The sequence below is a fragment of the Somniosus microcephalus genome, chromosome 3, assembly GCF_052327205.1.
Source record: "Somniosus microcephalus isolate GS21.2 chromosome 3, FLI_Smic_1.0, whole genome shotgun sequence".
NCBI lineage: Eukaryota > Metazoa > Chordata > Chondrichthyes > Squaliformes > Somniosidae > Somniosus > Somniosus microcephalus.
In genome coordinates this window covers 351,584,505-351,611,732 of record NC_140989.1, presented here as the reverse complement: position 1 = coordinate 351,611,732, position 27,228 = coordinate 351,584,505, and the positions used below count along the sequence as shown (strand labels likewise).

Genomic DNA, 27,228 nt, shown 5'->3' with positions numbered 1-27,228 from the left:
TCTCATTCTTCTAAACTCCAGCAAGTATAAGCCCAATCGACCCAATCTCTCCTCAAACGTCATTAGAAAAATGGTAATGAGGCAGATCGTGAAGTCAGTCAGTGTGCAACCTGTCATATTGGATATTGCCGCTCCATTCAACGCCCGCTCCAAAACACGACCAGCTGAACGTGCGTTTAGCTGCACGAGGGACCCCCCCACCAGCGCTATTTAAAGGGGTCAGCAACAACTTGGAGCTGACTTGCTTTTTGATTTCTACTGGCTCTGTGTAAGTTTGTGGAACTCTTTGGAGCTTTCTACAGCTATTTAAAGTTGGTGAGGTGACAGGGAGTGGTGCTGCAAGTGGAGAAGGCCTTGCTTCTTATTTAAAGGCCTCTACTCACACCACTTGCTCCCAGTCATGGGGGCTCTACTTGCCGCTCGAGTATGACAGGGAGATAGAGCAGAGGCAGTGAAGAAGAGGACAAGATGCTCGCAGAGAGAGGAGGAGGGCTCTCAGCAGGAGGCTTTATCCACCTCGGGTCTTCAGTGAACACTTCTTCTACCTGCATTTAAGCCAGGAGCAGTGTGTTCGGATTCTCCGCTTCACCAAGGAGGTGGTCACAGAATCCTGGAACCAGACCTGCAGCCTCAGAGCAGGGCAACGACGGCACTGCCAGTGGCCTTCAAGGTCACCGTGACCTTCAATTTTTTTCACCACCATCCAGTCTGGAGCAGGAGACATAGCTTATATCACCTGGTTCGCCGTGCATCGCTGCATGTGGGCGGTCACAGAGGCGCTGTACACCTGGAGAAGGGCCTTCATTGTCTTCTCTCTGAACAGAGAGAAGCAGGAGGAGCCCGCATGTGACTTTGCCAGGATATCGGTGATGTAAGAAAACTACTAGGCACTTGGTCTAAGCGTTAAACAAAGCTTTAATCAACTGTTTTACAACATGGAGGTCTAGTTGTGTCCTTCACTAGTTCCTGTTAAGAATGTCCTGCGCAAGCTGGGCCCGTGCCCGAGTATTTATACTCTCCCTGGACAGTGCCACCCGCAGGCCGCTCAGTATTATTTCATAAGTCTTTCTTTCATGAATGACTGATTCATGTCAATCGGGCTTCCTGATGGTTCACAGACGTCATCAACTGCACACACATGGCTTTGTGGACACCACATATGAATGCTGAGATGCACCATAACCGCAAAGGCTACCGCTCATTAATGTTGATGTGCGACAACGCCCAGCACATCATAATGGTGAATGCCCGCTATCCTGGCAGCAGTCATGATATCTTCATCCTGCACCAGTCTGGTGTGCCAGCAATCTTTCAGCCATCGTGTCAAACCCGAGGGTGGCTGCTCGGTGACCAGGGCTATCCGTTCTACACCTGACTGTTGATCCCTTCCGCAACCCCACTACTCGTGGCCAGCAATCGTGTAATGAGAGCTATGCTGCCATGAGGAACCTCATCGAGCAGACCATCGGGGTGCTCAAACAACAGTTCAGTGCCCTCCAGTACACGCCGGTGGTGGTCTGCTGCATCCTCCACAACTTGGCCATCATGAGGGCACAGCCCGTGCCACCATGGGTTCCACGACCACCTGAGGAGGAGGAAGGGAGGAGGCAGGCAGCAGATCCCCGTTCCGGACGGGCTGTCCGTGAGCGCCTCATCAGAATCAGGTTCCCCTGAATGAAACACCAGATCCCCGTTGCTCACCACTTCCCCACCTTACCATCCCTCTGTCAAGGAACATCACAGCATCCTCTTGGGCATAAAGCTGCAATGAGAGCCACCACAAAATATTCCAAATATCATTTATAAATGAATCAATGGAAAACTACATAACAACATCACCTAATCACCCTTGTGCATTCCCTTAGTGTCTGTCTTTCATGTTCCTTTGCCTACTCTAGTGTTCCTACGCAGTGCTCCCCCAGTGGCTGCAGCATAGCTGGCGGAAGGTTGCTGACACTCCATGGGGGAAGACTGCAGATGGCCTTGCAGGACAATCTCAAGCAGCTCTTGGCCTAGAATGCCCGGCAGTAGACTGCACCACCTCGGCGTGGGTGGCAGCAGTCTGGGCTGGCTGGCTGACAGGCAACACAGCAAGGGCACTGGCAGTGGTGGGAGGACGAATGCTGTCATCCTGAGAGAGGACAGCAGGTTCTTGCTCCACGGAACCACTGCCACTCCCCTGGGACGGTTCCTCAGCATTCCTACCACCTGTTGGAGGACAGATTGCTGGACTGCTGTGAGACCCTGCAAGCCCCTTTCCACACTGGTAAACCCAGCGACGATGGCAGCAATCTGAGCTTGCTTGGCAGCAGTCCAAGCCTGCATGAAAGTAGTCTGAGCTTCCACTGTAGCACTCAGATGTCGAGTCGCTTCCGCCTGTGCTGCAATGGAAGCTGCGACATCGCCCATCACACCCAGCATCATGGTTGGGTCCACCAGTGCTCTAATGGAGTTGCCCATCATTTCCATCCTGGGCTCCAAACTCTGCACAAAGTCCCGTGCAATGTTGGAGCCGGACTCCTCCATACTCCTCGACAGTGACGAGAGGCTTTCTGGCAGGCCTGCCATTGCACCGAACATTTCTGTGTGCATGCCCATCACTCTTCTTCTGAAGGCCGCCCCATCGAAGTCCTCATCTGAGTCCTATGCAGCAGAACTCATGCATGAACTTGCCCTCCGGGGAGCTGGCACCTGCACCACCCTTTCCCCCTGGCCTGGCTGCAGCCCACTCGTGCCCATTGACTCACCACGTGCAGATACCGCCTCTATACTATCCTCTAAACTACCCAGAGTGACATTTTCTAAACTGGTGCCTGGGAGTGTCAGATCGCATGACGGTGCCTCTTCTTCTCCTTTTCTCTTCTCTACAACGTCAGGGACAGGCTGAGCTTATGGCAGTTCTTGTGTATCTGAAAGGAAAAAGGCACAAGGGTCGGGCTGTGGCAAGGGGAGGGGGAGAAAGCAAGATGTGCATGCTTACACCATCAGCAGCTTATAAGTGAGAAGAGATTGTGGGACGAGGGGGTAGTGGGATGTGAGAAGAAGGATTAGGTGTGAGCAATGCTTTCAACCTCGCCGCGGCCTCAGTGACGGCCCCTCCGATTATCTGCAGCACAGTCTCTTCCAGCACAGTAAGGTTGTGCAGCATACTTCCCCTCCCCCCGTCTGCTGCTGCTCATGTCTGTTATGTGCCACCTTGGCCTGCAAGAGAAAGGGAACTGTGTCAGTGAGTGTGTTTGGGTGAAGTGCCTGCCATGGTTGAATAGCTGGCAGTGTGTGCAAGGTGTGAGATGTGGGCGTGAGTTTTACAGCAGCGGTAAGTGTGTGAGGGTGAGATGAAGCTATGAACGTGATTGCTAGAGATTGTTGGTAGGTGAGTGATGGGGGTGTGGTGCATTGAGCAGTGTTTGAGGCTAGTGGTACAGTTGGTGGGATATGACATTTGAAGATGCACTCACTCACTTTGACCACTCGTGTGAGGTCCTGGGGGTAACGCACGTGGCACTGACGGCTTCTGCTATCTCCTCCCAGTGTGTTCTGGCGTGCTGCCTGGAAGGCCTCTGGCCCCCCACTGCGGGTAGAGGACATGTCTTCTTCTGTGCGCCTCCAGTGCTGCATCTGAGAACCTCCTTGTCCTCTCTCTTCCCTATTGAGCCATGGCTGCATGCAGAGTAACAATGAGGTGCTTCTGCAACAAAGCACCTCCCCTTTAAGTAGTGCAGAGAGCCTAGGCCAATTTCTATTGGCCGGTAGACTGCACCCAATATTGGCTCCCCTCTTGAGCGCTAAGCCAACGAGCCAGCACGAATTTTGCATGCTGCCTGCACCACTTTGAACGCTCCCTGTGCCCATTTTCAGGCCTAATCGAATTTCACCCTCGCAGTCTAAAAACTCTCAGATTTTGGGGCGTAAGTGAGTAACACATGTAAGTACGATACGCCCAAATCTTCTCGATCTTTTACAACCATAATAATGGCTCATGTTAGAGCCATATACTCATTTCCTGCACTTGCGCTTGCTCAGAGGCTCTCTTCAAATTAGGACCAGATTTTCAGACACAGCAGGAAAAAGTGTAATACAGACCCCGCCGCTTATAGCGGGCACATTTGCGCAATTACGATTTGCCCGCTGTGCCCGATAACTGAAGTGAAGCCAGAACTGTTTCCCCGATGTCAAAATTAAATCTAACAGCACCCGACAAAAAAATGAACAAAATCAACACAGTGACTTATCAAAACATGTGCCTGTATCATTTTTCAAAGCAGTGACAGGAGGTCTAGAAGCTTTTTAAAGTTATTTTCTCTCGTTAAACTTCAAGGAAAGTTTTTTTTTCTGTTGAGTTAAAATGAATTGAGGAATGCTCAAAACGAAATTGCTGCTTGCAAGCAGTGAGTAACTTAATGACAGGTAATCGCGAGGTGCGAACCAGTGCTTGAACTGCCCAAAATAGCTTTAAAGGTTTAAGCGGCGGCTGTGTAATTGACGCCTATGGAAATAGCAAATGGTCAGTTGCTATTTTTCTGATATAGGCGGCTGATTGGGATCAGCATGAATGGTGTAAGTGGCGGGAACTGTATCGCAATTAATTGAGCGTTTTAAAAAACAATTGCCCTTACTGAGCCCTACTCTTGTGTTTTCTGTTTCTTTTGAATGCATTTTTATGGCATCAGTATAAGTCATGTTGAAAATTGAAAAGCTTCCCCTAATGCTGGTTCCTTAACATGCTGTGCCCGATGTGCACCAATCGTTTCAAATCGCTCCATGCCCAACCCTCCGAGATCACTGCGCTCCTCCAATTCTGGCCTCTTGCGCATCCCCGATTTTAATCGCTCCTCCATTGGCGGCCGTGCCTTCAGCTGTCTGGTCCATAGGCTCTGGAATTCCCTCCCTAAACCTTTTCACCTCGCTACCTCCTTTAAAACGCTCCTTAAGACCGACCTCTTTGACCAAGCTTTTGGTCACCTGTCCTAATATCTCCTTATGTGGCTCAGTGTCAATTTTTATTTTGATTACGCTTCTGTGAGGTGCCTTGGGCCATTTTACTGCGTTAAAGGCGCTATATAAATGCAAGTTGTTGTTGTTGCTGATGGTTAAATATGTTGAAATTTTAATTTTCCTATTTAAAGAAGGAAGATATGGTGCCATTTTCCTTGGCCCCTGATTGTTTACGGTTATTTCTGCCCATTTTTACGTTCAGGCATATTCTAATGAGATCGGCAGGAAATTTGAGCATAACTTGACAGCGGTGGATTGAAAAAAATTTTTTTTTAATTCATTGATGGGATGTGGGCGTCGCTGGCTAGGCCTGCATTTAATGCCCATCCCTAATTGCCCTTGAGAAGATGGTGGTGAGCTGCCTTCTTGAACCGCTGCAGTCCATATGGTGTAGGGACACCCACAATGCTGTTAGGAAGGGAGTTCCAGGATTTTGGCCCAGCGACAGTGAAGGAACGGCGATACAGGTCCAAGTCAGGATGGTGTGTGGCTTGGAGGGGAACTTGTAGGTGGTGATGTTCCCATGCGTCTGCTGCCCTTGTCCTTCTAAGTGGTAGAGGTCGCGGGATTGGAAGGTGCCGTTGAAGGAGCTTTGGGCGCCTTCTCGGGTCCAACTTCCCGGTTCCACCCATGGAGAAAATTCCAGACTATGGATCATTAAAATCAGGTTTTCCTGGAATTTTTTGGGGATGTTGAATTAGTTAAAATAATGATTTCCTTCCAAAATTGAGAGGAGAAAAAAAATGAAACTTTTAAGTGTTTTCTTACAAAACATCAGTTACGGAGAAGCAGATGCATCACATCTCTTGCATCAGCACATAAACGTGCTGACCGCAGGTTTGATTAATACACATCTCTGAGCCTGCGAAAATCCTTTGCAAGATAGAGGATTTCTTACTAAAGAAATACTTCAATGGTGTACTCATAAGAACATAACATAAGGACAAAAGAAATAGGAGCAGGAGTAGGCCATTCGGCCCTTTGAGCCTGCTCTGACATTCAACAAGATCATGGCTGATCCTCTACCTCAATTCCATTTTCTCGCCCTATCCCAAAATCCCTTGATTCCCTTAGTATCCAAAAATCTCAGACTTGAATATACTCAATGATGAGCATCCACAGCCCTCTGGGGGAGAGAATTCCAAAGATTCACAACTCTTTGAGTGAAGAAATTTCTCCTCATCTCAGTCCGAAATGGCCGACCCTTATTCTGAGACTGTGGGCCAGAATTTCAGTGTGCCGTGAGGCGGATTTTAGGCGTCGGGGGGCAAAAATCCCGAATTTGGGGGTCCCGACACCATCCCGCCCAAAACCCACCTCCACGTAAGTTTCAGAGGAGGCGGGTACCCGCCCCGCACTGGGACCCGCCGACCCGAGGCGGGAAGGGATTAGTGCCAATTAACTGCCTGTTAACAGGTAGTTAGTTAACAGGCAGTTTTTAGCCTAATCCCTATTTTGAGGGGTGCCGTGTGGGATTCCTGACGGCTCCAAACCACGCCAGGTTAGAGCAGGCGGGCCGTCAGGTTGAAGGACTTGGAGGGGTCGAGATATCAGTGTTCAGGTGAGTGATGGGTGCATGAGTGCAAAGGTAAGTGTTCTTGGTGTGTCTAAAGTGTGTAAAGAAGTTTAAATTACCTGTACTTACCTTAACAGCCTTTCTTCCTCTAGGCGTCTGGAGTCTCATCACTCAGCCGGCACTGAAAGCAGAATGGCTGCGATCTGTCAAAAGTGACAGCCTTCAGCTTTCATTGCCTGTGACAGTTCTAACTGAGTCTGTGTAGATGGACTCAGGTTAGAAGTCAGACTGTCAGTGTTTGACAGCTTCAAACAGCTGTGAAACACTGATATTTCATCTGTCAAAAACTCTTGACAGATGAAATTTCAGTCTGTGACATCACCTGTTGCCAGGTGGCCCTTAATTGGCCTGCTGAGCCCGCTGGGCAGGCTCAACAAGGTCGATCAAGGGAAAATCGCGTTGATGGACCGGACGTCGATGGAGGTGGGACTAAAACCCGAAAGTTGTAGTCCCGCCTCCTTCCCGGCTGCCGAATGAAAATCCATCCCTGTGTCTCCTAGTTCTAGACTCCCCAGGCAGGAGAAACATCCTCCCTGCATCTACCCTGTCGAGCCCTGTAAGAATTTTTATTTGTTTCAATAAGATCACCTCTCATTCTTCTAAACTCTAGGGAATATAGTCCTAGCCTACTCAATCTCTCCTCATAGGACAATACCCTCATCCCATGATACTCAAGTATAATCCTCTGATGTAGAAAGAAGAAACAACTTGCATTTGTATCATCCTGTCTTTCAGTTGAGATGTAAAACCGAGACCCCGTCTGCCCTCTCAGGTAGACGTAGGGGAGTTCTCCTCAACCAACGTCACTAAAAAAACAAATTATCCGGTCATTATCTCAGTGCTGTTTATGGGAGCTTGCTGTGCGCAAATTGGCTGCCATGTTTCCTACATTACAACAGTGACTACACTCAAAAGTACTTCATTGGCTGTAAAGTGCTTTGAAACGTCCTGAGGTCGTGAAAGGTGCAAATCTTTTTTTACTTTAAATAGTGTTTTCATGTCCTGGGGAAGTCCCAAAGTGCTTTACAGCCAAGAAATTACTTTTGTTGTCATTGTCATTGTATAGGCAAATATGGCAGTCTATTTGTACACATCAAGGTCTCACTAACAGCATTGAGATAAATAACTAGTTAATCTGTTTTTGGTGATGTTTATTGAGGAATAAATGTTGGGCCGAGATAACTGCCCGGAAATAGTGCGAAGGGGTCTTTAGCGTCCACCTGAACAGACAGATGGGGCTTCGGTTTAACGCCTCATCCAATAGACAGCACCTCTGAGAGTGCAGCACTCCCTCAGAACTGCACTGAATTTAATTTTCGATGAGATTTTTATTCTGCCTTGATTCGGCCTCCTGATTTGGAGCCACCATTTTCCTGCTGTTTCTGAACCAGTTTTTTTTATTTTTTATCTTTGGCTCCAAGCAATATGTGCTGCGCCATTAAGAATTGTGCTGATTGCTGGGAGGCGAGCTGAGCCAAAGCAATATAGCATTCGGCTACAAAAAATGGTGCAAAAAAACAGCAGCTCCAATCTAGAGGTCTTGCATTTCTGTTAAAAACAGGAGCTACTGTTTGATGGATACTGGAGGGGGGGAGTCGTTGTCTCCCCTTCGCCCAGAGTATGCCTTTAAAATGTACTCACGTGGACACTTTCATCTCACCAGTACAGTTTGGCCTTTGCGACTTGGTGAAAAGTGACAGTATAACTTGGGCACCAGAACCTGCTGTGAGACCCGAGCGGTCTAATAGATTAGAAGGGGGTCTCGGTTGGGTTTCACATTGACTGCGGCATGACTCGAGTCCAATCTGAAGCCGCATTTTCAAAAGTGCCCAGGGAGTCTTTGGACCTTCTGGTAACTTTTTAACACTTTCAGTGGAATACAGTACTTTAAAATTAGGAGAAAACTGGCATTATAAATGAGCTGGCAAGGGATTGGAGCATCGTGCAGTGCATCAAAGCACAGATTACGCAGTATTTACAGCACAGGAAGAGGCCACTCGGCACAACAGGTCCATGCCGGTGTTTATGCTCCACACGAGCCTCCTCCAACCCTTCTTAATCTAACCCTATCAACATATCTTTCTATTCCTTTCTCCCTCGTGTGTTTATCTAGCTTCTCCTTAAACGCATCTATGCTATTTGCCTCAACTACTCCCTGTGGTAGCGAGTTCCACATTCTAGCCACTCTCTGGGTAAAGAAGTTTCTCCTGAATTCCCTTTTGGATGTATTAGTGACTATATTATATTGATGGCCCCAAGTTCTGGTCGTAAGTGGAAACATCTTCACTATGCCTGTCCCATCTATCCCTTCCATAATCTTAAAGATCTCTATCAGGTCACCCCTCGGCCTTCTCTTTTCTAGAGAAAAGAGCCCCAGCCTGTTCAATCTTTCCTGGTAAGTATAACCTCTCAGTTCTGGTATCATTCTAGTAAATCTTTTTTGCACCTTCTCCAGTGCCTTTATATCCTATTTATAATATAGAGACCAGAATTGTTCCCAGTACTCCAAGTGTGGTCTAACCAAGGTTCTATACAAGTTTAACAGAACTTCCCTGCTTTTCAATTCTATCCCTCTAGAAATGGAATAAGGTGCTTTGTTTGCTTTTTTATGGCCTTATTAACCTGCATTGCTACTTTTATTGACTTTTCTGTATCCCCAAATCCCCCTTTTTTTGTTTTTATTCCTCTGTCCTCTGTCTAAATAGGGTAGAGGGACACTTATTTTCAAGGAGTATGTGGTCTCCTTATTCTTCCTACCAAAATGTATTACCTTGCACTTATTTATATTGAAGTTAATTTACCAATTACACGCCCATTCAGCAAGTTTATTAATGTCTTCCTGTATTTTGTTGCAGTCCTCCTCTGTATTAACTATACCCCTGTGGCGGAGCCACCAGGGGGACTCTGATCTAATGTACATAATTATCTTTAACAAATTATTAGCTACAGAATAAATCTGTATCTTTGTTCATATCATTGCATGTGCATAGCGCGGTCCCTTTAAGAATGAGACCAAACGCGATGACGTCATCACGTTGATCACGTGATCCTCCAACGGCGGGAAAACGTGATGATGTCATGACGTCAGGCTGGGGAGCCGCCCTAGCCAGTCCTCGTGGAGCCAGCAAAGAGTACAGACCTGTAATGTAGTTCTCCTGTGTTTTCGTTTTAAAATCTGTTGATTAGTATTAAACATCGTTTGTTTGATAAACTGACTCGACCTCAGTCCTTTAGTTAGGAATCTAGCCATTCCTACACCCCCCCCCCAACTTGATGTCAGCCGCAAATTTTGAAATTGTACTACCAATTCCCGAGTCCAAATCCATTATGTAAATGGTAAACAACCGTAGTCCCAGCACCGATGCTTGTGGAACACCACTCCCCACCATTTGCCAATCGGAGTAACTACCTTTAACCCCTACTCTCTGTTTTCTCTTTTGTAGCCAGTTTGCTACTTGCCCCCTGACTCCACATGTTCTAAGCTTAATCATGAGTCTTCTGTGGTGTAGCTTATTGAAGGCCTTTTCGAAATCCAAATATATTACGTCTGCTGCATTACCCTTATCTACCCTTTCTGTTACATCTTCAAAGAGCACAATAAGGCTGGTCGAGCACGACCATCCCATTTGAAATCCGTGCTGACTACTCTTTATTATATTTTCAGTGTCTCGATGTTTTTCTGTTACATCTTTGAGTAAGGATTCCATTATCTTTCCTACCACTGACGTTAAACTAATTGGTCTGTAGTTCCCTGGACTTGTTCTAGCTCCCTTTTTAAATACAGGAATCGCATTAGCTGTCCACCAGCCCTCTGACACTATTCCCTTTTCTAATGAATTTTTATATATATGTAATTCTGCCTCTGCTATCTGTTCCCTGGCTTATTTTAATATGCAACTGGACCACTAAGTTTGATTAGTTTAGCAATTATCTCCCCCCTTTCTATCTTCAATATCTTTATATCTTTTTTGATCGCTTCTTCTGATGTGCAGAGCTTCTGTGCCATGGCACCTTTGTGCTGGTTGGACTCCGGTCTGACAGCAGATGTTGTGTACTGCAGTCTTAATTTAATTATTTTTACCACTCTAAGCTAGCCTTGTTTTGTGCTAGAAATGACGTATGAGGAAAGGTTGAGTAGGTTGGGACTCTACTCATTGGAGTTCAGAAGAATGAGAGGCGATCTTATCGAAACATATAAGATTGTGAGGGGGCTTGATCGGGTGGATGCGGTGAGGATGTTTCTACTGATGGGTGAGACTAGAACTAGGGGGCATAATCTTAGAATAAGGGGCTGCCCTTTCAAAACTGAGATGAGGAGAAACTTCTTCACTCAGAGGGTAGTAAATCTATGGAATTTCTTTCCAATCAGTTGAAACAGTGGGAGGTTTACCAGTGCTCCGTGCTGCCAAACTGTGCGGTTTTAGTGGGTTAGACCGCAGCTGTACCCTGAACACGCTTCAGGATCATTAAGCCTTGGCCATGTCAACTTACTCTTTAGTTCTCTGGGCTTAAGTAAGTGGGGGGGGGGGTCCCAACAGGAAGTGAATCTTCACTCTATCAAGCAAAGAGAAACTCTACTTACACAAAAGCAAAAATACTGCTGGAAATATGCAATAAAATCAGAAAATGCTGGAAACACTCTGCAGTTCAGGCAGCATCTGTGGAGAGAAAGAGAGTTCACGTTTCAAGTCGATGACCTTTCGTCAGAACTGGAAGATGTTGGAGATGAACAGCTTTTAAGCAGGTACAGAGCCAGGGAAAAGGAGGGCAGGAAAAGAACAAAAGGGAAAGGTCTGATACTGTGGAGGGCAGGAGTGATTAAATGACAGAAGGGATGATGGTGCGAGGCAACTTACTTAGAGGGGTTTCCTGCTAATTTACTTTGGAGACTCTTGAGCATTGTGATGGGTTTCTGCACATGACAGCAGACACTTAACTGAATTCAAAGAAAACATATTCTTTCCTAAACAGTTCTTGTCAAGCTGCATACCTTGTGCAGCCAACAGGGTGGGCAGATAACTCACCCAAGGTCTCTGATATTGCTGTTCTTCAGTTGGCCGCTACTTTGACAGAAGTGCCCTCTAATTTTACTTCCACTTCTCTCCCAGGAGGGAGACATCTGTTCTCCACTCCACATCTTTCCATGACGGCATGATTGAGATTAAGAATTCTGTGGAGTGGATGAAGAATCAAACCTGACTTTGCACATTCTGTTGTTCCACACACCAGTGCAGTGTGTGCATTATCATCAGCGCTCATTTCTAGTTTGATTGGATTGTCTAACTGTTTGTTTGAAAGTAAAGGGAATAAAAGAAAACAGGAAATTGCGGCAACTTGTTTTCATCAGCGGGTGATAGAATTATGAAAGAGATTATCAGTGAGGATTCCTGTTCTTGAATAGGATTCTGGGCTAAAAACTGAAAATGCTGGAGACACTCAGCAGGTCAGGCAGCATCCAGGAGTGGACTGGCCATGTAGGAAATTGGAAGATTTCCCGAGTGCCTTCCTTCCACCCTTCCCCTTCCCCGCAACCACCACCACCCCCCCCCCCCCCAATGAATGGTTCCATAACGCTGTGCTATCGCCGCCCACTTTTGCCGTGAGAATCCTGAAGAATCCGACACACTTTTGACGGAACCATTCTGCCCCTGGCAGCAGCTGTTGAGAGAACACGTCAGATGACATTTCAGGTATAAACTCTTCCTTAGGATTCTGGGCTATTTATTCCAGAGTGGTGGTAAGGAAACTAAAGGGAGATTTAGGCGGGTAGGCTAGATGGCCCAATCACAGAATCACAGAAACCCCACAGTGCAGATAGAGGCCATTTCGGCCCATCGAGCCTGCACCGACGCATATCCCACCCGATCCCCGTAACCCCTACACCAACACACATCCCACCCTATCCCCGTAACCCCACGTATTTAATCCCCCTAACACTAAGGGTCAATTTATCATAGCCAATCAACCTAACCCGCACATCTTTGGACTGTGGGAGGAAACCGGAGCACCCGGAGGAAACCCACGCAAACACGGGGAGAATGTGCAAACTCCACACAGACAGCCGCCCGAGGCCGGATTTGAACCCGGGTCCCTGGCGCTGTGAGGCAACAGTGCTAACCACTATGCCACCGTGCTGCCTGGTAAAGCTCAGAACTACTATGTTACTATTTTACTTTGTATCAGCACAGATTGGGTTGATAAATGAAAGCTAGCATGGATTTGTTAAAGTCAAATTGGGTTTGACTGATTTGATTGAGTTCCTTTGATGAAGTAACGGAGAGGGTTGATGAGGGTAGTGTGGTTGATGTTGTGTATATGGACTTTTAAAAGGCCTTCGACAAAGTACCACATAATAGACTTGTTAGCAAAATTAAAGCCCAGGGGATTAAAGGGACAGTGGCAGCATGGATACAAAATTGGCTATGGGACAGAAAGCAGAGGGTAAAGACTAAAGAAAGACAGGAAGCAGAGAGTAGTGGTGAACAGTTGTTTTTCAGACTGGAGGGAAGTATACAGTGGTGTTCCCCAGGGATCGGTATTAGGACCAGTGCTCTTTTTGATATATATTAATGACCTGGACTTGGGTATACAGGGCTAATTTCAAAGTTTTCAGATGACATGAAATTCGGAAATGTAGTAAACAGTGAGGAGGATAGTGATAGACTTCAAGAGGACACAGACTGGTGAAATGGGCAGATACATGGCAAGTGAAATTTAATGTAGAGAAGTGTTACGTGCTTCATTTTGGTAGGAAAGAATGAGGAGAGGTTGTATAAACTAAATGGTACAATTTTAAAGGGGGTGCAGGAATAGAGAGACCTGGGGATGTATGTGCACAAGTCTTTGAAGGTGGAAGGGCAAGTTGAGATGGTTGTTAAAAAGGCTCACGAGATTCTTGGCTTTATTAACAGAGCCAATGGCCCATAATTTCCGATCCCTACGGGTGTGTACGAGTTGTGTACACACCCGTAGGGACCTTGCAAGTGCGAAGCGCATGCGCTGAAAACCTGCACTTCCGATCTGTCAAGAATCCTCTTGACAGATCCTCCGCCTGCCCTGGAGAAGGGCCTCTGCGGGGGGAGAGTTCCGCTTTCTGCACAACCTCCGTCCGCTGAAAACCCTTAAAAATCTTACGCTTGGTAAAAGTAGACGGAAGGCCTGCTTTTACCAGCATGACAGTTTAAAAAAGTTAAAAAATATTTTTTTTTTCACTAATTTATAATGTAAAACTTTTTAAAAAGGTAAGTTTATTTTTAGCCCCGTAAAAAACTTTAATTTTTTTTCAAAAAATTAAATTTTTGTTTAAAATATTTAATTTAATGTAATTTTAACTCATTTTAAAAACTTGATGGTTTTTAAAAAATTTATTTAATATTTTGATGACTTTTTCAATGATCCCCATTCATACTTTTGACGGGTCTACCTGTCAAAAGTATGAAGGGGGATTCCCTTCTCCCATTGCCTCGCCTGGCCCACGTGATCCCAGGGACACTTGCGAACCGCCTGCGCCCCTGGGATACCTGGGCCTTTGCGCGCACACCAGGAGAGGCCCAGGATCGGAAATGGCCGCACCTCGGGAGCCCTCGGGTAAGGGCGTAGATTTTTTTCCTGATGGGAGGCATCCGCACGCAGGAAGCCTCCTATCAGAAATTATGGGCCATTGAGTATAAAAACAAGGACATTATGCTAAAAGACCGGTTAGGCCCTAGCTGGAAAATTGTGGCCAATTCTGAGCACCACACTTCAGGAAGGATGTCGAGGCCTTAGAGAGGGTGCAGAGGAGATTTACTAGAATGCTACCAGGGATGAAAGACTTTGGTTACGTGGAGAGACTAGAGAAACTGGGGTTGTTCTGTTTCAAGCAGAGAAGGTTAAGGGGAGATTTGATAGAGGTGTTCAAAATCATGAAGGGTTTTGATAGAAGGAGAAACTGTTTCCAATGGCAGAAGGGTCAGTAACCAGAGGACACAGATTTAAGGTAATTTGGAAAAGAACTAGAGGTGACATTGAAAAAATAAATTACGCAGCGAGTTGTTATGATCTGGAATGCACTGCCTGAAAGGGTGGTGGAAGCAGATTCAATAATAACTTTCAAAAGGGAATTGGATAAAAACTTGAAGGGGAAAAAATTGCAGGGCTATGGGAAAGAGCAGGAGAGTGGGACTAATTGAATAGCTCTTTCAAAAAGCCGACACAATGGGCTGAATGGCCTCCTTCTGTGCTGTATCATTCTATGATTATGTATGGTGTGGAGATGCCGGAGTTGGACTGGGGTGGACAAATATAAGAAGTCACACAACACCAGGTTATAGTCCAACAGCTTTATTTGAAATCACAAGCTTTGATTGCTGTGATTATCTCTCTGCCGAGGTGTGATAAATGGCAGTTGGAAAGATTACCTGTAAACATCTGACATTATTCTCTGACTATATAAGCTGTGTCTTTATGCATCTCTCCACTTCACCTGACGAAGGAGCAGCGCTCCGAAAGCTTGTGATTTCAAATAAAGCTGTTGGACTATAACCTGGTGTTGTGTGACTTCTATGATTATGTATGATTATACAAAAATTAGATCACACCACAGCTATTCTGAGCATTAGCTGTAAATGCTTTTCAGTCTAAACTGTATTTGAGCCAAATGTCAGCTGGATTTTTATTGCACTATGTATTTTTCCATCGCTCTAGCAGCTTTACCAGAAATTTGCACTTTTGTGTTTTTCAGGTTTTGATTAGTCTGTTCATGCTGGAGATCTAGAAAAATCAGATTTATAGAATTAAACATCATCTCCTTTTGGCCACTGTTGCTAGAAACAATACTTCATTTGTAGGTAAGTGTCAAACATGTTTAAAATTGTATACAGACTGGGTTTAGTAACACTGGAGTCTGGCGAGCGGCTGGTTGGTGCAGTGGGTTAGAAACTGTTCTTTCTCCACTGGGGTTAGAGCTCAAGTACAGCCCAGGCTGATTGGATGAAAGCCGGCTTCAGGGGTCCTGTATGAAATGAGTTCCAACAGTCTGGAACCAGAGTAGAAGGCGTTTTACTCTGCACCTAACCATGTCATACTTGAAATAACAGAAAATGCTGGAAAAACTCAGCAGGCCAGGCAACATCCGTAGAGAGAAAATAGAGTCAACGTTTCAGGTGAACCCTTTGTCAAGACTGACAAGACTGTAAGTCTTGACGAAGGGTTTCGACCTGTCTGTCTTTCGTGTCTTCACACACTGTTCCCTTTTTGGGGAACTGTATGAAGTGGTGGAAGGATTTCTGGCCGCGTTTAACGCTCCTTCTGTGACCGTAACCATCTTCATACCAGCCATTAGGGTGGTTAGTCCTATGGCGGGAGGGTTTTACGGGTTCCCACAACCCATACGAGGGGGGGGGGGGGCACCCACACCCACGGACGCAAGTATCCCGCTGGATGTCACCCCAGAATTTAGAGCCGGAGCTCTGACTCCACTTGCCGGGACTGTCTGGAGTGGGGTTCGAAACCCTACACCTTCTGGCCCAGCGGCGGGAATGCTACCGCTACGCCAAAGGCCCACTCCGGTTTCGACCTGAAACGTTGACTCTATTTCTCTCTCCACGGATGTTGCCTGGCCTGCTGAGTTTTTCCAGCATTTTCTGTTGTTATTTCGGATTTCCAGCATCTGCAGTGTTTTGCTATCATGTCATACTTGACTTGGGAATGCTTTATACTGACACTGGGTGCCTGAAATGGAAAATAGTTTCTCGGTCTGACTTGACTTAATATTGGGGGAAAAAATTGCTGAATCAGAGTTCTGCTTTGTGACTAAACATGCAAGTTTCCAATTAAGATTTTCCCTTGGATAGATCTTCTGAATCCAAATTAATGGATAGGTCAAGTAAGCTTTTTTTTAAAGGACAGTCACAGGACCAAAATTGCAAAAACTGTAAAAAGCAGTAGTACTAAATAGCACTGGGATTACATCAGAGGATGGGAGTGCCTTAAAAATTCATTGCAGAATGAAGACATTGTCAGATACTATTGGCAAGAATGAAGTGATGGAGATCCATCTCTTAACGTCACAACTTAAAATTTCATTGGATGAGGAAAATGCCCTTCTACCATTTGAGGCTATAATCTATCTGTCGGCTAATTTCAAAAAGAATAAGGCAGAATTTCCAATTCTGTACAAGTTGTGGCCCCTACTTTTAGATTTATTCTGGGTTTTATTCTTAAAAGATTTTTATTTTATTTATTTTTCTTTTTGGCAGATTGGAAACCATTTGCATCTAATCGCTAGATGTCGGTCCCACGTGCGTACTTGCGACTCTGTTTCGTTGTGCATGCTACAGTATCCGAGACCTTTTAAAAGGAAAGAACAGCAAAATACACATACTGAAAGAATACTGGCATTCCCTGATCTTTAATCAAGAATGTTTATGAATGAAAGTCGTGGGAATGAAAATCAGTGAGAAAAAGCCACTACTGCAGTGTGCTGCAAACAGTGGAATAAATGTGGGGTGTATGGTACTGAGCACTGCAGACTAGGAACATCACAGACTAATCTGGAATAAAAACAGAAAATGCTGGCAATACTCAGCAGGTCAGGCAGCATCTGTGGAGAGAGAAACAGAGTTAACGTTTCAGGTCGATGACCCTTCGTCAGAACTGGAAAAAGTTGGAGATGGAACAGGTTTTTAAGCAAGTGTAGGGGCAGGGAAAGGGGGGAGGGAGGAAAGAACAAAAGGGAGGGTCTGTGATAGGATGGAAGGCAGGAGAGATTAAGAGACAAAAGGGATGATGGTGCAAGGCAAAAGGAGATGGTAATGGGACAAGTTAAGAAACAAAAGATGACTCTAGATGAGGTGTAAATGGCAATGGCAGGATGATCGACAGCTGCCATGTGAGAGAGCGAAAAAAAAGGGGAAAAAAAGAGATGGGGCCGAGGTTATGATCTGAAATTGTTGAACTCAATGTTGAGTCCAGAAGGCTGTAAAGTGCCTAATCGAAAGATGAGGTGCTGCTCCTCGAGCTTACGTTGAGCTTCATTGGAACAGTGTAAGAGGCCGAGGACAGAGAGGTCAGAGTGGGAGTGGAGCGGAGAATTAAAGTGACAGGCGACCGGAAGCTCGGGGTCACCCTTACGGACTGAACGGAGGTGTTTCTGGTCTGTGCTGAGTTTGCTAAACTCCGCCTTGATGGGGAGGAGGTGGGGGGAGATGCCCTACAGTTAAGCTCTGTGTCCTTAGCTCTAGGAAGACGATAAAAGTCTCCTTGGGTCCCTGTTTCTGATGATAATTCAGTGATGCCTGGAGTGTGTATGTTTACATGGGTGTTGGGATGTTGAGTGAGGGCAGGATCAGGCTCAGTTGTAATGCCACCCCCCCCCACCCCAGATGCAAATATCCTTCTGACACACATTGTCAGGGATCATGATTTGCAAGATACTAGAGGCTATCAACACCCTTAGAAGCATACTCCCAACATGATACATCACCTTTAGCAGAGGAGGCTACAAAAATGGAATTAAAAGATCGGGGCTGGGCATCATGCTGGTGGATTCATGCACCATGCCATAGAGATGCAAGACGTACTGGTGCTCATGAATGTAGTTCACTTTTCACCTCCAACTCTAATCGCGATGATCTTGGTAAAGAACCTTCTTCCATCGCTCCCTTCTTCGCTGCCAATATGACCGACATCAAGATTTGACCCTGCCAGCTCTCTCCAGATCATCTGCTCTCTGGTTTCCATTAAGGTCCTGAAAGTAATGCTCACATCATACTCAAGAAGTGTGCTCCTGAACATATCTTTGTCCGAGGCTGTCTTTAATCTCTCTTATCGTCAGTCCGCCTCTTCTTCTCCTTGGAACTTTGCTTTTGCTCACACTGAGAACAATTGTCCTCCTTACCTTACCAGCTACCACATTATAGCCCTTACACAGGTACTTTCTGTGGAACCGGCTGCTAACTCTCCAATTATTCGTCAGCTTGAAAATTCCTGGTCTGTTCCATGATCACCAGTGTGATTTTTGTCATGGCCTTTTCACTCATGATCTTGTTACCAATGTTACACGTCTGTGGAACTCTGTTCTTAAATATGTCCGCGAATCATCTGTTCTTGCCTTGGACATCTGTAAATCATCTGACAGAGTTTGGCATCATGCACTTCTGAACAAGTTACCATTGACTAGTCTCTCACCAATGTTCATTGTTATCTAATTTCCTCTGAAATTACTCTATCTTTGATGGAAACCTGATTCTTAATCCAGGGGTTTCCTAGGGCTTGCTCTGCCACTCTGCTCCTTCTTCATATTAATGACCTCCTCCACTCAACATCCAACTCTGTCCACACTTTTACTGATGATTCCACTCTACAATTCATCAGCTTCCTTCAGATCTAATGCTGTCAAGTGCTTACAAACTCCATTGCTCTCAGTGCATTGGCTGAACCACTACATCCTTGGCTCCTCCATGTCCTGCAGTAGGATAATGAAAATCTTCTTTCTTTCAACCCTCCTAAGGCACAGTTTTGTCAAGTCTCTCACAAGCCCAATCAGCAGCTCCTAGCTCTGACTCTAATGGCTCCATCCTCAGTTCTTCATCCATCGACATTCCTTGCCGTACTAGCTCCTCAAACCACAAATGGAACTCTTAGATTTCTTCCATTACTAAAGCTGCTACCCAGATGTTTGATTCCCTCTTTTCTTCTCTTTTGTCAAACACATCTTCTCCCTTCACTAATCCATTGAGGCGGTCATCCAAGAGAGAGCTGCTGTTCTTATCAGAAGAGACTCTTCTAATATCTTTTGTATATGCCTAGATAGGATACAGGGAAAAGCATATCACAATCTTTCTTTTCTCTCTCTTGTATCATGACGACAATGGTAAGTGCTCCCATCAACCTTCATTTTTGTTTCTTTTAAGCTGCACATGTGCCATCCTAAATTCTCTCCCTCCTCCCTACATCCGACTGTCCCCTTGCCACTCTCAGTCTTTCCTTCTCCTTACATTCTTCAGGCTTTCAAAATCCATACTTAACACCATCTAGTCGCTACTTCTGATTTGCCTCATCTGTTTCACTCCTTTCAATGTTGGCGGTCTCCTGCACTACGACCCATGGCCATTCACCTTAGCTGCTCAATTTAAAATAAGTTATACCATCAGGTAGACGTACAGAATGGAAGTCAACTGTAACAACAGGCAGAGAGAGAGGAGAAATTTCAGAAATTTAAAAAGCAACAAGAGGAAACAAATACATAAAATAGAATCCCGTTCTCTGTCAAAAAAAGATGAAACATTAAGTCACAGAATGTAGAGTAAAAGAGGGAATGGTGTAGGGTAGGGGGTTAGACAGGGGCCTTTACTCTCCGGGACCCGGTTTAAATACAAACTAATGTTTAAAGTTTGCTCTGTCTGCTGGCTGTAAGGGTCCTACATGAAATTAGTTTGGACAGTCATCATCCATTTCCTATTAGGTATGGACACACGGCACAAAATGCCACTGATCTGGAACAAATTGCACTAAATTGGTAAACACATTCAGTGAGCCCAGGATGGCTGGTGTGGGAAATGGGAAAATGTCAAACTGGTGCAGTTGGGTTAGACTCTGGAGAACCCGCATTCCTCATCTTCATCAGACCTTAATAAGGTTACTGCGATTGAATGTTAATTAAAGGCCTCCTTTTACCTGTTAGTTAATCCATGCAGCAAAGATAACATAAATTAAAAAGCAGTATGCCTATGCACAAGCTAGGTCAGTCGCTTATTTTAATATAACACGCAGAAAAATTAAATTAAAGCGGGGTTACTTGTGGTGAACCAATGCTGGCAAACTTTGAAATTCTCACATTCCAACTTTCCAAGATTAAGAAAGAACTTGCATTTATATAGCACCATTCACACCCTCGGGACACTGAGAATCACTTCACAGTCAATGAAGTACTTTTGAAGTGTAGTCACCGTTGTAAAGTACTAAGCCTCACTTTAGTCTTGTGTATCCCAAATCATGAACTCCTGAAGGCAATAAACCATTTTAGCAGCTGGTCACCTAAACTGGATAGCTTCTTAAACCAGAAGACATTTTGCATGGCAGACAGTACGTGTGGGATGATATAGCCATACCTATGTGTATACACAGCAGTATCGTACTGTAAGTGAAGTTACCAGACCACAAAAATAGCAAACATCCTAGTATTAATGAGACAGGTATCTCCCAGACATTAGCACTCTTGGAACTGAACAATACAACCAGCTTTCCGCTCAATGGTTAAGTGTCCAAATTCAGCTTCAGTTGCAGTTGTAAGACTCCCATGTAGCAACTAACAAATATGTATTCTCTTATGCTTATACAGATTTTTAATTTTTTTTTTTAAATATGTATTATTTTGACAGGAACTATGATTCCAGTCACGGAGTTTAAGCAGTTTACTGACCATCAACCTGCATTTAGAGTACTGAAGCCATGGTGGGATGTTTTTACCGACTACATAGCCATCGCCATGTTGATGATTGGTGTGTTTGGGTGCACGCTACAGGTATGTCTGCTAAGACCGTAGAGCTAATCACCTATTTCTTTGCTCCCACCTCCCGGGGGCTATTTTCGTGTCGCCACCTCCCCGTTTGCACTTAAAAATGGGGTGGTAGCAGCAGGACCAAAATAACGCCACGGGTAACGTCCCGCCAAATTGCCATACAAGTCGGGAGGCGGCCATTTTCCTGCAGTCAGAGCGAGCTGGATGGAGGTTTGAGGGATGTTTTTTTTCTGGCAGTCACTTGTGCGTATTGAGCCTTAAAGGCTTCTAGATCTTGGTAGGGAGCTTTTGAAAGAAAGACTTGCATTTATATAGCGCCTTTCATGACCTCAGTGTCCCAGTGCGCTTTGCGACCAATTAAACACTTTTTGAAGTGTAGTCATTGTTGTAATGTGGGAAATGCGGCAGCCATTTTGCGCACAGCAAGCTCCCACAAACAGCAATGAGATAATGACTGGATAATCTGTTTTTTGGTGATGTTGGTTGAGGAATAAATATTGACCAGGACACCGGGGAGAACTCCCCTGCTCCCCTTCGAAATAGTGGGATCTTTTGTGTCCACCTGAGAGAGCAGACGGGGCCTCGGTTTAACATCTCATCCGAAAGATGGATCTGTCTGGGGTTCTATATTATGATCCATGGGCCTTGCTATCATTTTAAGTAAATATTGGGCAGTAAAAGGTTCACTCCAGATGGTAGGAGACACAAGGTCTGCTAATGGGATTAATGATGACGCTGCCCAAGAGAACATCTGGTAAGACCTAAATATTTGTAACACTTCTGTGGCGTATAAACAGGAATATATGTTGGGGACTAACAGCGTACACTAAATAAAAACCATCTGTTCAATGGCTATCAAAACTGCTTCACTGTCAGCATCTAGGGTCTCTTACATTTATTTTCTATGTCATAGAACAGAGCTAGGTCTTCTCTTAGGCAGTCCCTCGGAACCGAGGATGACTTGCTTCCACACTAAAAATGAGTTCTCAGGTGACTGATGAGTCCAATGCGGGACCTACAGTCTGTCACAGGTGGGGCAGACGGTGGTTGAAGGGGCGGGTGTGGGTGGGGTGCTGTTTGCGCATGGCTTCCGCTTGCTCCCGGCGAAGAGACTCAAGGTGTTCGCCGCCTTCCCGGATGCTTCTCCTCCACTTTGTGCGGTCTTGGGCCAGGGATTCCCAGGTGTCGGTGGGGTTGTTACACTTTTTCAAGGCGGCTTTGAGGGTGTCCTTGAAGCGTTTCCTCTGCCCACCTGGGGCTCTCTTGCCGTGTCGGAGCTCCGAGTAGAGCACTTGCTTTGGGAGTCTCATATCGGGCATGCAGACGACGTGGCCCGTCCATCAGAGCTAGGTAAACAATCGTTGGGACTATTGAAGCCCCGGCCATACATGCACACAATTATCAGGCACCAGACAGACACAGCAACAACTGCTGGAGTTTTCTATAGGGCTGTGCTAAAGATAGCAATTCCTAATGTACAGGTCCACAGTCCCTTATCCGCAATTCCGAAATTCGAAAAGCTCTGAAAACCGAAAGTTTTTTCATGGAGCGTCACTCGTGTGCACGACATGACCCGAGTGGCGCCAAACATGAGCCGACGCGGCCGATGCTTGACCCACGCAGGTGTGAGGTGTCAGTTGTGTCTCAGCGATGTTACCAGTCACACGTGCGTCTGCTGCTCGCTGATATTTTTTGTTATTTTGTGATTTTGAGTTTAATTCCACTGTGAAAATGTCAAAAAGAGCTGCAGATACCCCTACCGTTCTGAAATCCGAAAAATTCCGAATTCCGAAACACATCTGGCCCCAAGGGTTTCGGATAGGGGATTAATAACCTGTACCTTGCAAACTCCTTAACTAGATTTTTTAAAATAATAATTTTCTTATAAAATGATAGACAGATACAATACACATCCAACTCCATAGCTACGCAATTGGCCAAGCTACAAATATCGACCAGGGAGAGGAAATCTTACCCTTTCTTGGCAATCGGCTGTAATCATGTTTGGGTCACATAAATCTAGAGACTGTTCAAATAATATCTTTGTTTGTAGTGAGGATTGGTCCATGAGCAAGAGTTTCGACTAATTTGTCAAACGAAATACTGAAGCCTCAAGTTCCTAAAAGCTGTATGACGTGTCCTTCTACGAGCTCAATTATAATTTAAGGGATACTTAACAAATCGATTGAAAATTAATTTTCTTCAAAATGCTTTTTAGCCTAATGAGCCTATTGTTAGTTATCTGATCCTCTGAGCACCATTTGGTTAAAAACAAACATTGCCCAATGTGGGGAGCGTAAGCACACATGTCCAGTCCGTGTAATGTCACTGTACACCTCCCAGAAAATACGACATTTCCTTAATACCTGTGGCCTGAACGATTTTATAGGAGCAAAGGGTTGTGCATCCAAAGAAGGGAATGAATGGGCTCTGGGGCTACTGCGGATTTTCAGAGCAGTGAAAGATGTGGGTGAGCCTCGTGTTAATTTAGAGGGCTCGAAGCCTGCTTACAAACAAACAAACAAAGATATGATGAGAACAAGACTCATTACAGCCCCTGCAAGATTGCAGCTGTTTGCCAGTAGAGAGGAAAAGCTCCAACTCGTTTGGTTGATGTTTGTGACAGGGTCATTTCACACAGCGACTTGAGAACAGTGTGCTGACTCTCTACCGCGTTTTACAAGAAAATACATTTCCATCTATTTGAGGAGCTTGAAAGGGGATGCTGCGAAATGTGGTGATGTTAGTCAGTTGCTACGCTGGGTCTAGATTATCGACCATTCTGTAAGTGAACTTTTGAACCGAATTGTGAGGGTGCTCAGAGGAAATCAGTGTCTATGGCCTTGATATTGACAGGGGCGGGTTTTCTGAGCGGAAGGGGTGGAGTTTCGGTTGGGAAACCCAGAAGTTCTGGGGTACAGAAATTCGGTGGCGCCCCCTTTGGCTAACTTCGCTAGGGCGCTATTTTTAGCACCCCTGCGCCAAAAATTCAGTGGTAGCACTCCAAGCAAGAGGTGGGGCGTTACTGGAAGCGCTCCACCTCCTTCCTGGGGTGCTGCAACTGAATATTGCGGCGCTACATGCAACGGAGCCATGCGCGTCGGCACGTAGCGCCGCGGTATTGCAGGCCTCCCTCCCCTGATTAAAGGGGCGGGGCCTAGTGGTGCGTGCACCGGGGCCCTGCTAGACCACCGGGGAGCGGGGTGCCAGGAAAGCAGCCAAGCACTCGAGAGGAATGCTGGGCTGCACGATCGCGGCCGGCACCCCGCATCAAAAAGGGAAAGGGGGCAGGTGCCGGCAGTCGGCCAAAAAAAATGGCCGCCCAACACCTGCCCTTAAAATTGCACCGCTGCGACTGCAAAAATGCCCCCCTGACCCTGTCGGACATATCGTTCGGCGATGGGTCGGGGACGCAACTGAAGTTTGCGAGTGGTGCGCTGTGCACGCCAATGATGTCATCGCTGGCGGTGCAGTGCCGCGGGGCGCTACCGGCTATGGTTAACCTCCCGCTGAATTTCGCAGAAGGCATTAGCACTGCCGCGCCCGGACGCCAGCGGCTTTGTGGCCTGTTGGCGCCCCCCGGGGGAGCTAGTGGGAGGTGCAAAGCAACCCAATTTTTCCCCCTGGTTTCCCCGCGCGTGGTGGAGTTTTAACTTCACAGTGTGTGTATTTTTTTTTTTTTACAGGATACTCGCCCAGAAGTCAGGCGGGGAGTCGCAGGTATGGAGCCTGCAGCTGCTAGTGGGTGTGTGGGGGGCGGGGGTTCCGATGCACAACCCTGGGGGAATCCGATCACCGATCGGGGGGGTGGGGATATAATGGGTGGGGGTGTGATGCCAGGGAGGAAGCTAAGCGGTGGGGGGCCGGGTCGGCGGGGGGGGGGGGGGAAAGCATTCCTGCTCCTCTTGGCCCAGAAGCAGTGCTGTACCTCGCCTCCCTTGAGCTGCCGGCTTTCCCAAGGCCTAGGAAACCCAGCTGGCCTGGGTTAAATCTGTAAGAAAAGTGAGGCTCACAGCTTCATTATATTTAAATGGCCAACCCGCCTCCTGGGAATGGGTTGGCTGCCCACTCCCCGTTCTGCCTCCGTTAAACCCAGAAGCAGACGGCTGGGGGTCGGGTTTGAGATTTTAAAATCTCACCCGATTCCAACCCACCCGTTTTGGGGGGTTAAAATTCACCCCTATGTGTCACAGAAAATTCTTAGCAGCCTTGACAGTGTGGATGCTGAGAGATTGTTTCCCCTGGCTAGATAATGGAGACCATGATGAGCTGTTTCACCAGAACAGCAGAACCAAAGGACACGGAGGGGGGTAAATTCAAAACTAATCTGTGGAAACAGTATTTTAGTGTGTGGTAAATCTATGAAGATGGTGAAAGCAGATAGTGTTAATTCAATCAAACGCAATTAGATAGATTTCTTTCAGAAAATAATATTTTGGAGCACAGTATATGAGTAATTTGAGACTTGACATGTAGTAAGTGTATTATGTTTGAGAGGAACAGGTGACTTTGGAAATGTTCCCAAAGCTTGTGAGATCATTAAAATGTTTCCAGTGCTATATTGCTGCTTGTGAGGTAGTTGAAATGCCACTGACTCCTGAGCCACCTCACTCCCTATTGACTGTTGCACTGTTTCCTGAGGCTTCCTCTCTTGGGTGCCAAAGAGCTTGTCTCTTCTTGTCCTTAAGAACTTGGTCACTGCAAACACCCCTGATGTTGTTCCTTCTTCTGCCATTTTAATCATCATAGAAACATAGAAACATAGAAGATAGGAGCAGGAGTATGCCATTCGGCCCCTCGCGCCTGTTCCGCCATTTAATGAGATCATGGCTGATCATCCAAATTCAGTACCCTGTCCCTGCTTTCTCCCCATATCCCTTGATCCCTTTAGCCTTAAGAAATATATCTAACTCCTTCTTGAATATATTTAATAAGTTGGCCTCAACTGCCTTCTGTGATAGAGAATTCCACAGGTTCATCACTCTCTGGGTGAAGAAATTCCTCCTCATCTCAGTCCTAAATGGCTTACCGCATATCCTTAGACTGTGACCCCTGGTTCTGGACTCCCCCGCCATCGGGAACATCCTCCTGCATCTAGTCTGTCTAGTCCTGTTAGAATTTTATAAGTTTCAATGAGATCCCCGCTCATTCTTCTGAACTCTAGCGAATATAAGCCTAATCGACCCAATCTCTCTTCATACGTCATTCCTGCCATCCCAGGTATCAGTCTGGTGAATCTTCGCTGCACTCCCTCCATGGCAAGAACATCCTTCCTCAGATAAGGCGACCAAAACTGCACACAATACTCAAGGTGTGGTCTCATCAAGGCCCTGTACAACTGCTGCAAGAAATCCTTGCTCCTGTACTCGAATCCTCTCGCTATGAAGGCCAACATACCATTTGCCTTCTTAACCGCCTGCTGCACCTGCATGCTTACCTTCAGCGACTGGTGCACAAGGACACCCAGGTCTCGTTGCACTTCCCCTTTTCCCAATCTATTGCCATTCAGATAATAATCTGTCTTCCTGTTTTTGCCACCAAAGTGGATAACCTCTCATTTATCCACATTATACTGCATCTGCCATGCATCTGCCCAATCACCCAACCTGTCCAAATCATACTGGACTTTCTCTGCATCCTCCTCACAGCACACACGCCCAGCCAGCTTTGTGTCGTCTGCAAACTTGGAGATATTACATCTAGTTCCCTCGTCTAGATTATTAATATATATTGTGAATAGCTGGGGTCCTAGCACCGATCCCTACGGTACCCCACTAGTCACTGCCTGCCACTCGGAAAAAGACCCGTTTATTCCAACTCTTTGCTTCCTGTCTGCCAACCAGTTCTCTATCCAAGTCAGTGCCTTACCACCAATGCCATGTGCTTTAACGTTGCACGCCAATCTCTTATGCGGGACCTTATCGAAAGCCTTCTGAAAGTCCAAATACACCACATCCACTGGTTCTCCCTTATCTATTCTACCAGTTACATCCTCAAAAGATTCCAGTAGATTAGTCAAGCATGATTTACCTTTTGTAAATCCATGTTGACTTTGTCCAATCCTGTCACTATTTTCCAAGTGCTCTGCTATTACATCTTTTATAATGGACTCTAGCATTATCCCCACTACCGATGTCAGGCTTACTGGTCTATAATT

At 46.0% G+C, this 27,228-nt stretch overlaps 1 protein-coding gene across 1 annotated transcript in view; it reads left to right on the top strand.

The window, feature by feature from the left end:
- LOC147122346 (volume-regulated anion channel subunit LRRC8C-like) overlaps positions 1–27,228 on the top strand; it is a 71,388-nt gene that overhangs the window by 9,090 nt on the left and 35,070 nt on the right. Inside the window, exons 2-3 of the mRNA XM_085983398.1 lie at positions 15,294–15,399; positions 20,932–21,074. Of these exons, the coding sequence (XP_085839524.1) occupies positions 20,937–21,074 (138 nt within the window). The 5' untranslated portion in view covers positions 15,294–15,399; positions 20,932–20,936. The remainder of the gene's footprint in view (positions 1–15,293; positions 15,400–20,931; positions 21,075–27,228) is intronic.